General features: G+C 40.2%; 1 protein-coding gene across 1 annotated transcript; it reads left to right on the forward strand.

The window, feature by feature from the left end:
• Positions 1-282: 282 nt before the first annotated feature.
• LOC149154392 (LOB domain-containing protein 11-like) lies at positions 283-1,662 on the forward strand. The gene is made up of 3 exons (XM_089438001.1): positions 283-422; positions 608-799; positions 1,199-1,662. Exons 2-3 carry the CDS (start codon positions 611-613, stop codon positions 1,475-1,477), a joined length of 468 nt encoding a protein of 155 aa, XP_089294127.1. The 5' UTR covers positions 283-422; positions 608-610; the 3' UTR covers positions 1,478-1,662.
• The last annotated feature ends 11,335 nt before the right edge of the window (positions 1,663-12,997 follow it).

Genomic DNA, 12,997 nt, shown 5'->3' on the forward strand with positions numbered 1-12,997 from the left:
AAATTTACTATATAAGCAGTTTTTATTAAATTTTAAACTTTAATCGAATTAGTTGACCATGTGTACCATCATTAGGTATGGATATTCAGAATTAGTTGACCATGTGTATCACCATTAGGTATGGATATTTAGGTATGAATATTGTTGGGAAGAGTGCGGTGCAAATCCCTTTTCTCTTTTGTCGCATTGAGAGAGCCACACACACTGCTCTGATCTATGATGCACTAAATGAGGTTTTTTGGATGACGTAAACTTGGATGACGCAAGTTAGTTAGGCGACGCTTTCGGTTTGCCTATAACACAGTATCTTATCTGCGGAAAACCAAAACCAGAGATTTTACGCAGAACTGGTTGTGGCAATGCCAATTTGGTGATCATCGATCAACCAACGATCTTTCTGTTGGCAGCGCACGTTGGATCATGTAACATACGCTTTAGAATTTATTTGACGCTCTTTCACTTCAGAATCTCTACGCTTCTCTTTCTGATAAACGAATTAAATTTAACAGCTGTTGTTTTACATGATTGTCATTGAAGGAATGTTGTGTTTTTCGGCTTATTTGATATCTGACTCTAATTGGTGCCAACCTTTGTTGGAGTTATGCAGACGATGAGCACTGCTGAAGAGAAGCCACGCGCCCCACCTCCATCGGATGCTTTCCATGATCATTGCAACATGGAGCAGAAAGAATGTTTGGATAATTGCACTATCCTTTACCGTTTTGCCTCAAATGATCTCCACAAGTTCTCAATCTTGCATCGAGTGTTTGGCGCGTGCAACGTTATCAAATTGATTCAAGTAAGTTGCAACAATATTTTGTGGCAGGTTTTCCCATGTTCGATAATATTAAACGATCTTCACTTCCGATTTCCTTTTCCGATATACTAAATCATTTTAACCGCTGATATGCAAACTTTTAGGTCCTAAAAGAACTCGTTGAAATGAAAAGGTCTGAACATAAACCTGGTTTCCTGTTTAGAATTTGACCGATTTACGTTTTATTATGCTGTAGTTTCTTAACGTAGTACATAGGACCAACGAATATATAAATATAATGGATCTATGCCCTTTTATTTCTTGTAATCGACCCTTTTTAATCTCTTCCACTCAGAGCTACAAAAAAAATTCGATCTCGCTTTCTTAACGGAGATCTTCTCTGCGTCCAACTTCATTTTATAATCCGTCGCACTGTGGCAGGATCTTCCCTCGGATCAGCGAGTTGTTGCAATAAATAGTATGGTCTACGAAGCAAGTGCGAGAGTACAAGATCCTGCATTCGGGTGTGCAGGCATAATACAGCGGCTTCAACTCCAAATATCAGACCTGGACTCGCAAATAACTGCAACAGAGGCAAAAATACAGAAAAAACGTTCCCAGCATGCGAAACTTGTAGCCTTTATCCCAGGATTGAACAATAACTTTAATCCCATAACCAACACATCATTAAACGACGCTGATAACGAAGACACGGACTAATTCAATTCACAATCTAAGTGATTGAGTAGAATGCAGTCTCGGAAGATGAATACCAAATTGATGGACAAGCTTTGCTATTTATTACTGTCTCTTTTAATATGAGTAGATTCCAAAGATACTGTATTCCAAGGAAATGATAAAATCCAATGTGTAGGTTACTGGATGCTTTCAGCCCAAACTGATGGAGAAGCTTTGTTATATGTTTGTCTTTTCTTAACATAAATAAAACGCCAAAATTATGTTATGGCCTGGTAAAATGATAAAATCTAATATCTATGAGCAGTGTCATGATGCTTCCAGGGTAACATTATGTCAGAGTAGGTTTATCTGTGCTTTTGAGTCACTAAGCACTAAGGAGATCAATTGAGATGTAAGTTCATGACATGATTGAGATGTAAGATCATGACATTGTATAGTCAGTAAATTCGACAAAATCAGAAATGTTTGACCCAAATAATTTTATTTTAACATTGGGTAACATTTGGTACTTGGTCTTTACGGGGCAGAGGAGAGGAGTCCCACTCAGAAATAGGTTGCTGAGTGGATATCCTAACCACAAAGGATTTAATTAAAACATCAATTTTACGCACAGCAAAACAGAGTAAAAACAAAGAAGGTTGTCTTAAATCTATTTGTGAAGGATTAATACCATAAGGCAAGTAGCCACACTGTATATTATATGTCAAAACATAAGGAAATTACATTCACGTGATAAATGGAGGCTGCAGCTCGAGTGAAACACAACAAACTCACTGTGATCTACGCATCACGGGGGTTGCGTTCTGTAAAACTCCTGGTTTTCACGTGCCCACCAATATTTGCCCCACAATTTTCTCCTCACTACCTCAGAGACACGCTCTCTAACTTGCCCAACATTACAAATGACTTTTAGATCCATATTTATCTCAACATAGAAATTTGGCATTAATACATGACAGAGCAAACAATTAATACGCAGCATGGGCGATTTTACATAGTAATTGGTTTTCTAAAGTTGTAGGTGTTGTGGAGTGTGGGCAACAGTCGCGGAGTGAATGCAAGCCCACACTTATTTATCAAAATTTATTAAATGCCTTAACTTCTGTGATGTGTTGTGGAATGGTTCGCACTGTACTTCTGCTCTGACTTCAGTCCTTTCGCATGCAAACAAAATCTCAACCATGCAGTGGTTGACTAGGCAAGGATGGTGTTTGTCAGTATGTTTAAGGCGGTGGTTGGGATTAATATTTCCAACACTCCCCCTTAATCACAAGTGTCGTCATTGACAATTCCCAAACAATCTCTGAGATAAACAAAACTTTCACGTGCCAATGAATTGGTGAAAATATCACCATATTGTTCCGTGGTGCAACACAATTTCATCATTGTTAATCAACGCTCTGATAAAATGATATTTTGCATCAATATGCGTGGTCCTATTGTGAAAAAAAGAATTCTTTGACAATGTAATCGCTGATGTGTTGTCGCAGAAAATAGTTGTCGGTCCCTCTTGGTCGTGGCAAAGATCCTTCAACATCCTTCTCATCCAAACTACCTAACACGTTGTTGCTGTTGTAGTGATATATTCACCTTCTGTTGTTGACAGTGACACTATTGGTTTCTTCTTGGAGGCCCATGAAATGGCTCGAGAACCCAAATGAAAAACATATCCCGATGTGCTCTTTCTATCATCGACACTTCCTGCACAATCACTGTTAGTGTAGCCAACCAGCCTGAAATCATCTGTTGCAGTGTAAAAATTGTCATATTGTTTTGTCCCATTGGCATACCTTAGAATTCCTTTTGGTGCTTTCCAATGTGTCTCCTTGGTTGTCTCCATGAACCTCGACACCAAACTCACTGCATACATTATATCTAGCCTAGTGGCGATCAAACACATCAAGCTGCCAATCATACTTTTGTATAATGTCGGATTGACATTGCTGTTGCAATCTTCTTTGCTCAACTTCAACCCCATGACAGTTGGAGTTGGTGCGGGCTTGCTATTTTGCATTTTAAACCTCTCCAAAATGTCTGCTACATACTTTTCTTGAGAAATAAAAATGCAATTTTTTGTTTGTTTCACTTCTATGCCCAAAAAATATCCTAACAATGCCAAGTCATTCATTTCAAATTCATTCTTCATGACTTGTTTGAAATCAGTGATGAGGAACACTGGGAGCGGGAAAACAGCGGAGTGGGAAAACAAGCGCGCGACCTGAGTTCAAGCTTCAGGGGAGTTTGCATCCATGGAGGGATGTGGAGGAGGGAGTTCTTCTCCTTCCTTCAAAGAGATTGTGGCCAACAAGGGCAAGAAGCCCCCCGGAGAAATTCAGAGAATTTGTGGGAAAGGGAATGAATAATACAGAAGAGGAGGAAGAAGTAGCCAAAAGAAAAGAGAACAGCAGCACTAAGGACAAGGAGGAAAATGACAAAAGGCAGGAAACAAAAGACAAAAAGCAAAAAGGACCTTGTAAACCCAAAGCTGAAGTAACACCCAGAATTGTTTTAAATGATCCTGCTCTGCAGGTGCACAGGGAGCACATGCAAACCTACGCAATCATCTGCAAATTCATAGGACTATGGCCCACAAAAGAAGCTCTACAAACATGGATCAAATACCATTGGAAACCCAAAGGGAGCATTGAGCTACACCTCGGGTCAAAGGGTTTCTTCACTGTGGTGTTCACAAATATTGAGGATAAAGACAAAGTGTTTGAAGGGGGGCCCTACTTTTATGCAGCAGCAGGCCTCTACATGAGGCCTTGGAAAATGAACTTTGCCCCAGAACGAGAAACGTTCACTTTAGTCCCGGTCTGGGTAAGACTCTATTCTCTACCTCTCGATTACTGGAAATCTGAATCGTTAGCTGCCATAGGCAACAAAATAGGTAAGTTTGTAAAAGCTTCAAAAGCTACTAGAAGGGGAAGATACACTTCCTTTGCAAGGACATGTGTTGAGATGGATCTGTTAGGAGCTCTACCGGATGAGGTGATTTTGGAAGTTTTTGATGAAGAATGGGTTCACACAGTGGACTATGAACATACTCTGTTTAGATGTCATAGGTGCCATGAACATGGGCATCTTCTCAGAGACTACCTTCTAGGTAAAACAGAGAATAAAAGCAAACCTAACACTATGAAAGAGCCGGAAGGCTTTCACAAGGCAGTCCATAAAGGAAAGAGTGGCAAGAAAGGGCAAAGAACACAGCGGAATGAAGGATCACAGGTTAGACGGAACCAGTTCCAAGTTCTGGAAGAGAATGATGATAAAATAGCAGAAAATCAAGCAAATGAAGGTAGTACAGGAGAGAAGGAAAAAGAAGGAAACCATGAAAAAACACAGGAAAATGACAAGCAGATAGAGAAAATATTGAGTGACACAGAACCGGAAATGGACCAGGAAATGACCCAGAGTGAGATGGAACTGGAGGAAACTGAGCTACAAGAGATACTGGAAAGAGAACATCTTGACCTGGAAGGATTCTTAATTCAGGGTACTTCTGGTGGAGTAGATTCATTACTCCAGGAGGAGCTCAATAGAATACAACAATTATACTTATGGAAAACTCAGGAAAACAGCACAGAGGGAGCCAAAAACTGAAGTAGGCTGAGTAACGAAGGAGTGAAAACAATAAAATCTACTCCGAGTTTAGCACCCAGAAACCCGGGAAAAAAACAAGGTGGGAAAAAGCAGAACGAGCTACTGATGGAGTGTGGAAAAATCATGATAGACTCAGGTAAGATGGAAGATCTTACCAACTACTCCTTTAATAATGAAGTTTATTTCTTGGAATATCAGAGGACTAGGAAGTAAAAGAAAACAGAGATTTCTTAGCAGTGGAATGAAACAGGCTGCTCCGGATATAATTTTTATCCAGGAAACAAAATTTTCCATTCAAAAGTTAAGGCAACTACATAACAAATGGCTCAGTAAGTTTGATTATCTAGAATTCAAAGTAGATAACACAGCTGGAGGCATTCTCACTCTTTGGAACCCTCTAAAGATTGATATAATTGATGCAGAGGCTGCCAGGAATTATTTATCAGTAGTGATTCAGCCTATAGGGGACAGAAGCACCTATCTAGTCACTAATGTGTATGGCCCTCAAAGGACAGAGGAGAAACTCAGGCTAACAGATTCCCTTAGGTATCTCAGGGAGAGGCAGGCAAGAATACCCTGGATCTTGGGAGGAGATTTCAATATGATAAAATCTCTTTCTGAAAAAAAAGGTGGAATCAGAGCATTAAGTAAAGACTCTTTAGCATTTCAAATCTTTACAGACAATATGAAATTAGTGGATGTGGAAACAAACAATGGCCTCTTCACTTGGAACAACAAAAGAGGAGGGGAGGCTCAGGTTGTATCCAAGTTGGACAGGTTTATTATCTCTGAGGATCTAATGCTTTTAAACAAGGAAATAATTGCAAGTGTGTTATAGACATTTTTGTGCCTTACAACATTGAGCATGAAATGTCCATAATGCAAGGGATCCAAAATCCCTAAACATGTTGTTCCTACCCATAGAGGAACAAGACTAACAAACCACAACAATTCACAGAAGTTCTCCACCAGAAACTGCTCAAAAACAAGTCAATTCAGGATCAATTCAGAGGCTCCACTAGCTGTCTGCGCTGAAATGCAGAGATTGCACTAGCTAGGTGCACTGCAACGCAGGTAGAAGCACTACTAGGGTGCGCTGAGTGGGAAGTGACAAATGGCAAGTTCATTCAATGAGGTGGAAAGACCCTGGAAGCTTCCAGAATCTTCTCCAATGACACTTGCCTCAAGGAATTCGACTAATGATGAGTAAGAGGCTCTTAGTCTCCAAGTGGAAGCAAGAACTGACAGAGGGAGAGGACACTAGTCAGATCTCAAGCTGACTCATCCTCTCTCCAAACATCTATATATGGATCTCTCCTCCATGAGATCTAGAGGCTGGAATTTTGTTATTGCAAAGAATTGTTGTTGGTTTGAGACTGGAATCATTAGGTGCTTAATGCTTTAAAGGAAGGTGAAGATAGGAATTTCATTTGCTGGGAAGGAGATGCTGGATTGGAGCCCTCTAGGTTGTATCTCTTCCTGAACCTTGTTATTCATCAATAAAGCTATCTTGGTTTCTCCTATATGCTGATGTGTCTTTGATGTATGATTGCATTAGCATGTTTAGTTTATTTCTAATCCTGAACTAGTTATGAATATGAATCTATGTCTTTGTGTAGTGTTCTCTTCTTGTGATCTTGCAGGAACCTGTTGAAGCTGGGCGAGCGAGAAGGCAAGTAGCTGGGAACTCTCAAAGAGAAGAGAAACTGGATCGAGGGACAAACGGAAGACACCGGTTAGTCCATCTATCTCTCTTCATTCTTAATTCATAAAGGAAGAATACTAGAATAGCTGTTTCTGTTTGTTGCTAAGGCACTGTCACACCTTAGGTGGATAGGATAGTCCTGCATAGGCATTTTTCCCCACAACAGTGTTCTTCCTATTGGTGGCTCAAATCACTGGCCTATCCAAATGGAGATCCAGGGCATAGGTACCCCCCGGAACACACCTTTCAGATTTGAGAATATTTGGCTTTCACACCCAGATTTCATCAGTAATATTGGAAAATGGTGGGTAGAAGATCTTCAAATCTAGGGAACTAGTATGTTCTTGCTTCATAAAATATTAAAGCACGTTAAAATGAGGCTCAAAGAATGGAATAAGAAAGATTTTGGCAATGTCTTTGCAGAAAAGACATCAGTGGAAAACAAAATGCAGAAACTCAACCAAGCTATGATTTCAGAAGGTTTTGATCAAGGCAAAAACAAGCTAGTGAAGAAACTTCATCAAGACTGGGAAAACTTGAGTAAACAAGAGGAGATATTCTGGAGACAGAAATCTAGAGTTCAATGGCTAAAAGAAGGAGAACATAACACAAGATTTTTCCACAGAGCCACCATGGTGAATAGATCTCACAACAGAATTACCTCAATAAAAAAGGAGGATGGACAACTGCTACAATCCCATGAAGATATAGAAGCGGTGTTAGTTCAACACTTCTAAGAGATAGCCCAGGAAAGTAATTCAGAAAGAGAACAGCACATCAAGGACTTAATAAAGCATATACCGAAGCTGGTGTCCAGAGAGGACAACTTCAACCTCAATAGACCAGTTACTGAAGAAGAGGTCAATGAAGTTCTCAAAGACATGCAGAATAACAAAGCTCCTGGCCCGGATGGCTTCAATGTATATTTCTTTAAAGCTTGCTGGAACATTCTAAAAAAAGATATTTTGAATGTTGTGGAAGACTCCAGGATCAACAAAACAATCTTAAGAGCTCTGAACACCTCTTTCATTTCCCTAATCCCTAAAAAGGTAAATGCTCAGACTCCAGACAGATACAGACCAATTGCTCTATGTAATGTTGTTTACAAGATAATATCCAAGGTGGTGGCCAACAGAATTAAACCCCTACTTCCTTCTTTGATTTCGGGGGAGCAATTAGGATATGTCAAAGGGAGACAAATTCTGGACAACATTATTCAAGCTCATGAGGTGGTCCACTCATTAAAAAGTACCAGGAAAGCTGGTATGATCATGCAACTAGATATAGCAAAAGCTTATGACAAAGTTAACTGGACCTATATCAGAAAGGTGATAATGGCATTTGGTTTTCATCACAACTGGGTGAGATGGGTCATGGCCTTGGTTACCTCTTCCATCTTTTCAATTTTAGTTAATGGCTCTCCTTCTGAGGTTTTTCTTCCTTCAAGAGGTCTAAGGCAGGGGGACCCACTCTCCCCCTTCCTATTCATTCTTATGATGGAAGGTCTCGGTCGTTCTATCAAGCATGCTAGAGTTATGGGAAAAATTCAAGGCCTTCCTCTAAAGGAGAATGGTCATGCTTTAACACATCAGCAATTTGTGGATGATACTATGTTACAAGGGATCCCCATGGTCAAAGAGGCTCGGGCGTACAAACAAATTTTGTGTGATTTTTCCATAGCTTCAGGTATGGAAGTTAATCTCTCCAAATCAAATTTTTTTTCTTTAATACTCATATTGCCATTTAGAGGAATATCTCCAGAATTCTTGGCTTTCAGAGGGATTCCCTCCCTTCAAAGTATTTGGGAGTTCCTCTCACAACGAAACCCTTGCAAAAGAGCATTTGGGAACCGTTGATCAATAAAATGTAGGATAAGGTCAATAACTTGACAATCAGATCCTTAAATCTGGTAGGAAGACTCGTGCTGACAGAGGCGGTGCTCCAATCAATTCCAACTTTCACGCTATCAGCTCTTCTCGTACCCAAAGGAGTTTTGCAGCAATTCAGAAACATCCAAAGAGATTTTCTCTAGGGCAGGGAGGAAGCTCAAAAGAAGTGGGCCTTGGTCTCATGGGATAAGGTCTGTAAACCCAAGATTCATGGAGGCCTTGGCTTAAATGACCAGGAGATCCTAAGTAAAGCTCCAGGGGCTAAACTTTGGTGGAGGTGGGTTAAAAATCCCAAGGCTCAATGGGCCAGCATATGGAAATAAAAATATGCTAGCTCCTGGAATCAAACTGAACTCATAAGGATATCTGGAAACATAAAAGGCTCAGCCATCTAGAATAAAGCATGGCAAAACAAAAGTTTAGTTCAATGTAACAGCTTCTGGGAAATCAGAGAAGGTGACCTTGCTCTTTTCTGGGAAGACAAATGGCAACAAGAACCAAAATTTCTAACAGAGGAATTTTGGAGCCTTAAGCATGAAACTGACACCCAAGGTTTGACCAGAGTGAAAGAATTTTGGGATGATACCCATGAGAATGGAAAATGGAGGATATGGAAGAATATAGACGACAGGAATGATGAAATGCTGAAAACAAAAGTAGAGAATATTGGAAAAATGTTGGAACAAAGAATGATCTTGGTGACTGAAGGGCAAGACCAACTCAGATGGGGAAACAATACTAAAGGAAGCTTTAATATCAAGGAAGCAAAAAGTATTCTCCTTGAGCTAAATTCCCAGGCTTCGAATAGAATCTGGCTTAACCTTTGGAGACATCAAGGGTGGATGAAAATCAAACTCTTCATGTGGCTGGTCCTTCAAAGGAAAATATTGAATTGGGACAACATCAGAAAGAGAGGCATATTTGGACCTTCCATATGCCAGCTTTGTGAAGCCCAAGAGGAAAATATGGAACATCTTCTCAACAACTGTAATTTCACTTCCAGACTTTGGGAGGCTTTCGCTAATATCTTTCAACAGTCTAACAGGGACAAGGAGAGCATTACGAACACTCTCAACAAATGGAGGAGAAAATTTTCGAATAATGAAGTTCTCAACCTTGCTTGGTCCCTCTTACCAAGTTTCATTATTTGGAATACTTGGAAGGAAAGGAACAGGAGAATTTTCAAAAATGTAAGGAACCCGGCTCCTCACCTATTAGACCAGATCTTAAAACAGATCAAGGAGACGGTGGGCTCAATAGTCAAGAATCTTACCAAAAATCCTCCCACAGGAGTTGAATTGAGAACTCTCAGACTATTAGGTTTGCAGGGGATCATCCCCCCAAGTCAGAAAAAAATCGCAAGTAACATGGAGTCTGGAAAAGATTTTTGGCAACTTCCTCCGAGAGGTTTTTTGAAGTCTAATATAGATGGAGCCTCTAAAGGCAACCTAGGAACTGTTGGCTTTGGAGACTTTCTTCGGGATGAAGAAGGTAACATCCTTTCTCTCTTCTTTTGTCATTTAGGAAGAGCAACAAACAACATGGTGGAACTAATGGCCATGGGGCAATGATTAGAGTTATTGAAGAAGGAAAACCACCATAATGTAATCATTGAAGCTGACTCTAAGTTAGTTATTAACTCAATAAAAAAAATTAATTATGGCTCAGAGCCGGAGAAAGTCTCTCAGCACTGGAAGTTAATCAGGGTTTTTCAGCGTATTCAAGGTCACCTCCAGGGGCTTGTCTCAATCAAGTTCAACCATGTGCGCAGAAAGGCTAACATACTAGTGAATTTCCTAGCCAACCAAGGAGTTAGCTGTAAGACAGGCAAGGTGGCGACAGGATGGAAAACAATGCGTAATGGCAATCTGAAAACTCTTTGTCACAATCTCGCAGAAGAGGACAAAAAAGTGTTTCGAGATGAAACTAAAAAGGAAAATTCGCAATGAGTCACTCTCAACGGGTCCCCGCCTTTTGGTCATTCAAACACTTCATTCTGGTTCGAAAGGGGTGGTTAAGCGAAATCATCATCCTAGAGGTCATGAAAGGTGATTGGGAGATGCTTGGTAGCTTCTTTTCCCTTGATTTTTTCTTTCGAAAGGAAAAACCGCTTCCTAAGCGGTTTCCTTCTGATCGCACCACTTTCAAGCATCTGTCGGTTTCTTCATTACGAGAGCGATACCATTCACCTATCGACACGTGGTGGAGGGAGAAGATTATAAACCACCCTTATCGCAAGGTAACGCTCGGGCATTTCTGTGGAGCGATAACATTTTGGTCCGTTGGATGCAGAGATGCTATCGAACGGTCCGATTTCTTTGTGCTTTTTGGTTGGAGAGGAATTTTAATGCTAAGTTTTGGCGGCTAGTTTTTAGGCTTTCAGAGTCTTTCGACATGTTTATGACCATCGGTTGTAACCATAGAGTTTGACTTTCCGGGTTCTCCTTGCAGTTATGTGGGGTCGAGGTTTCAAGGTTTACTTTTCTTTGTTTAACGCTTTTCTCTTCCATGGAAGGGCCCAGTAGTGATTGCTGTGTCAAGGTTTATCAGTAGGTTTAGTGGTTCTCAGGTTCTGGTTGGGGGCCTTGACTCTGGCGGTGAGCCACCCTTTGTCCGGTGGACTCCTATCTATCTTGTAATTTATTTTTCAATTAATTGATTGGGAAGGAACATCTCTTGCATTAGCAAAAGAAAAAGAAATCAGTGATGAGGAAATCATCACTTCCTGTAAAAATCAAATCATCTACATATAAGACGACAATAAGACTCTTACCATCGCTCTCTTTGATGTAGAGGGTAGGCTCTCCATCACATTTTTCGAAACCATTGTCCAACAAGTAGGCATATATCCTAGTGTACCATGCACGTGGTGCTTGCTTCAACCCATAAAGAGCTTTCCTCAACCGATACACTTTGTCTTCTTTGCCTTCTACCTCATAACCAAGCGGTTGCATAACATACACTTCATCTTTCAGCACTCCATTTAAGAACATTGATTTTACATCCATTTGATACACTTTCCATTTATGTTGTGTGGCAATCACCACAATTGTATGCACTGCCTCCATCCTTGCGACTGGCGCGAACGTCTCTACATAATCTCTTCCATGTTGTTGCTTGTATCATTTGACAACTAGCCTTGCTTTATGCCTTTCAATCTTTCCCTCAACGTTGCTCTTGGTCTTATATACCCACTTCACTCTAATGACTTGTTTTCCTTGTGGTAAGTCCACTAACTCCCATGTGTCATTCTTTTCTATTGCTTCTATTTCTTCCTCAATTGCACAACCCATTTTTCTTCTTTGACTGCATCTTCAAAATGGATTGGGTCATCTACATGACAAAATAAATCAAATAATGAATTCAGACCAGCGTTGCTATCTACTTCATCTTGCTCATAAATTTCATTTAAATTTCTAAATTTTGGTCTTCTTGTGCTTGCTGAAGATGGGCTTGACATGTCACTTGGTGTTGCGTTTTACGGCGTGCTTGAAGAATCACTTGCTTGACTGCATGACATTTTCCTATTATTTGTTGATGGTGTTCCTTACTTCTTGCTTTGTTGCGCTTGAATAGGAGTAGAGGGAGACATTGTTGAGGAATTACTTGTTGTTGTTAATTCCTCTTTGTCCTCGTCTGGTATACATGCTTTGACTTGACTGTTTTCTCTAAAATTCCATCCCATGCTTCCTCTTCTATGAACTGCACATCTCTTCTGATTATGACTTTCTTGGTTGATGGATTGTAGAGCTTGTATGCCTTGGATTCATCATTGTATCCAAAAAATATACATTTCTCCCCCTTGCTGTCCAACTTCTTCCTCAACTCGTCTAGGACATGTGCATATGCCACACAACCAAAAACTCTCATGTGAGTGACACTATGATTTCTTCCACTCCATGCCTCTTCAGGAACTACATTTTGGATGTTTTTGGTTGGATGTCTATTCAAGATATATGTTGCACATGCAACAGCTTCAGCCCAATAATCATTTCGCAAATTCTTTGCCTTCAACATACTCCTTTCCATTTCCATAATGGTCATATTCTTCCTTTCCACCTCACCATTTTTCTGAGGTGTATATCTTGTTGTAAATTTCTTATGAATTCCATATTCCCTACAAAAACGTAGGAAATCATTTGAGATGTATTCGCCACCTCTATCAGTCCTAAGGACTTTGATGTAGTGTCCACTTTGCTTCTCAACAAGAGCCTTGTATGGGAAAAAGCGCTCAAAAACTTCACTTTTCTGTTTTAGGAGATAGACCCATGTCTTCCTTGTGTATTCATCTATGAAGGTCAACAGATAATGGCTACCACTAATTGATGGTGTCTACATTGGTCC

Source organism: Pinus tabuliformis, chromosome 9, assembly GCF_031772625.1.
Source record: "Pinus tabuliformis cultivar Carrire ecotype Pingquan chromosome 9, CPIR1, whole genome shotgun sequence".
NCBI lineage: Eukaryota > Viridiplantae > Streptophyta > Pinopsida > Pinales > Pinaceae > Pinus > Pinus tabuliformis.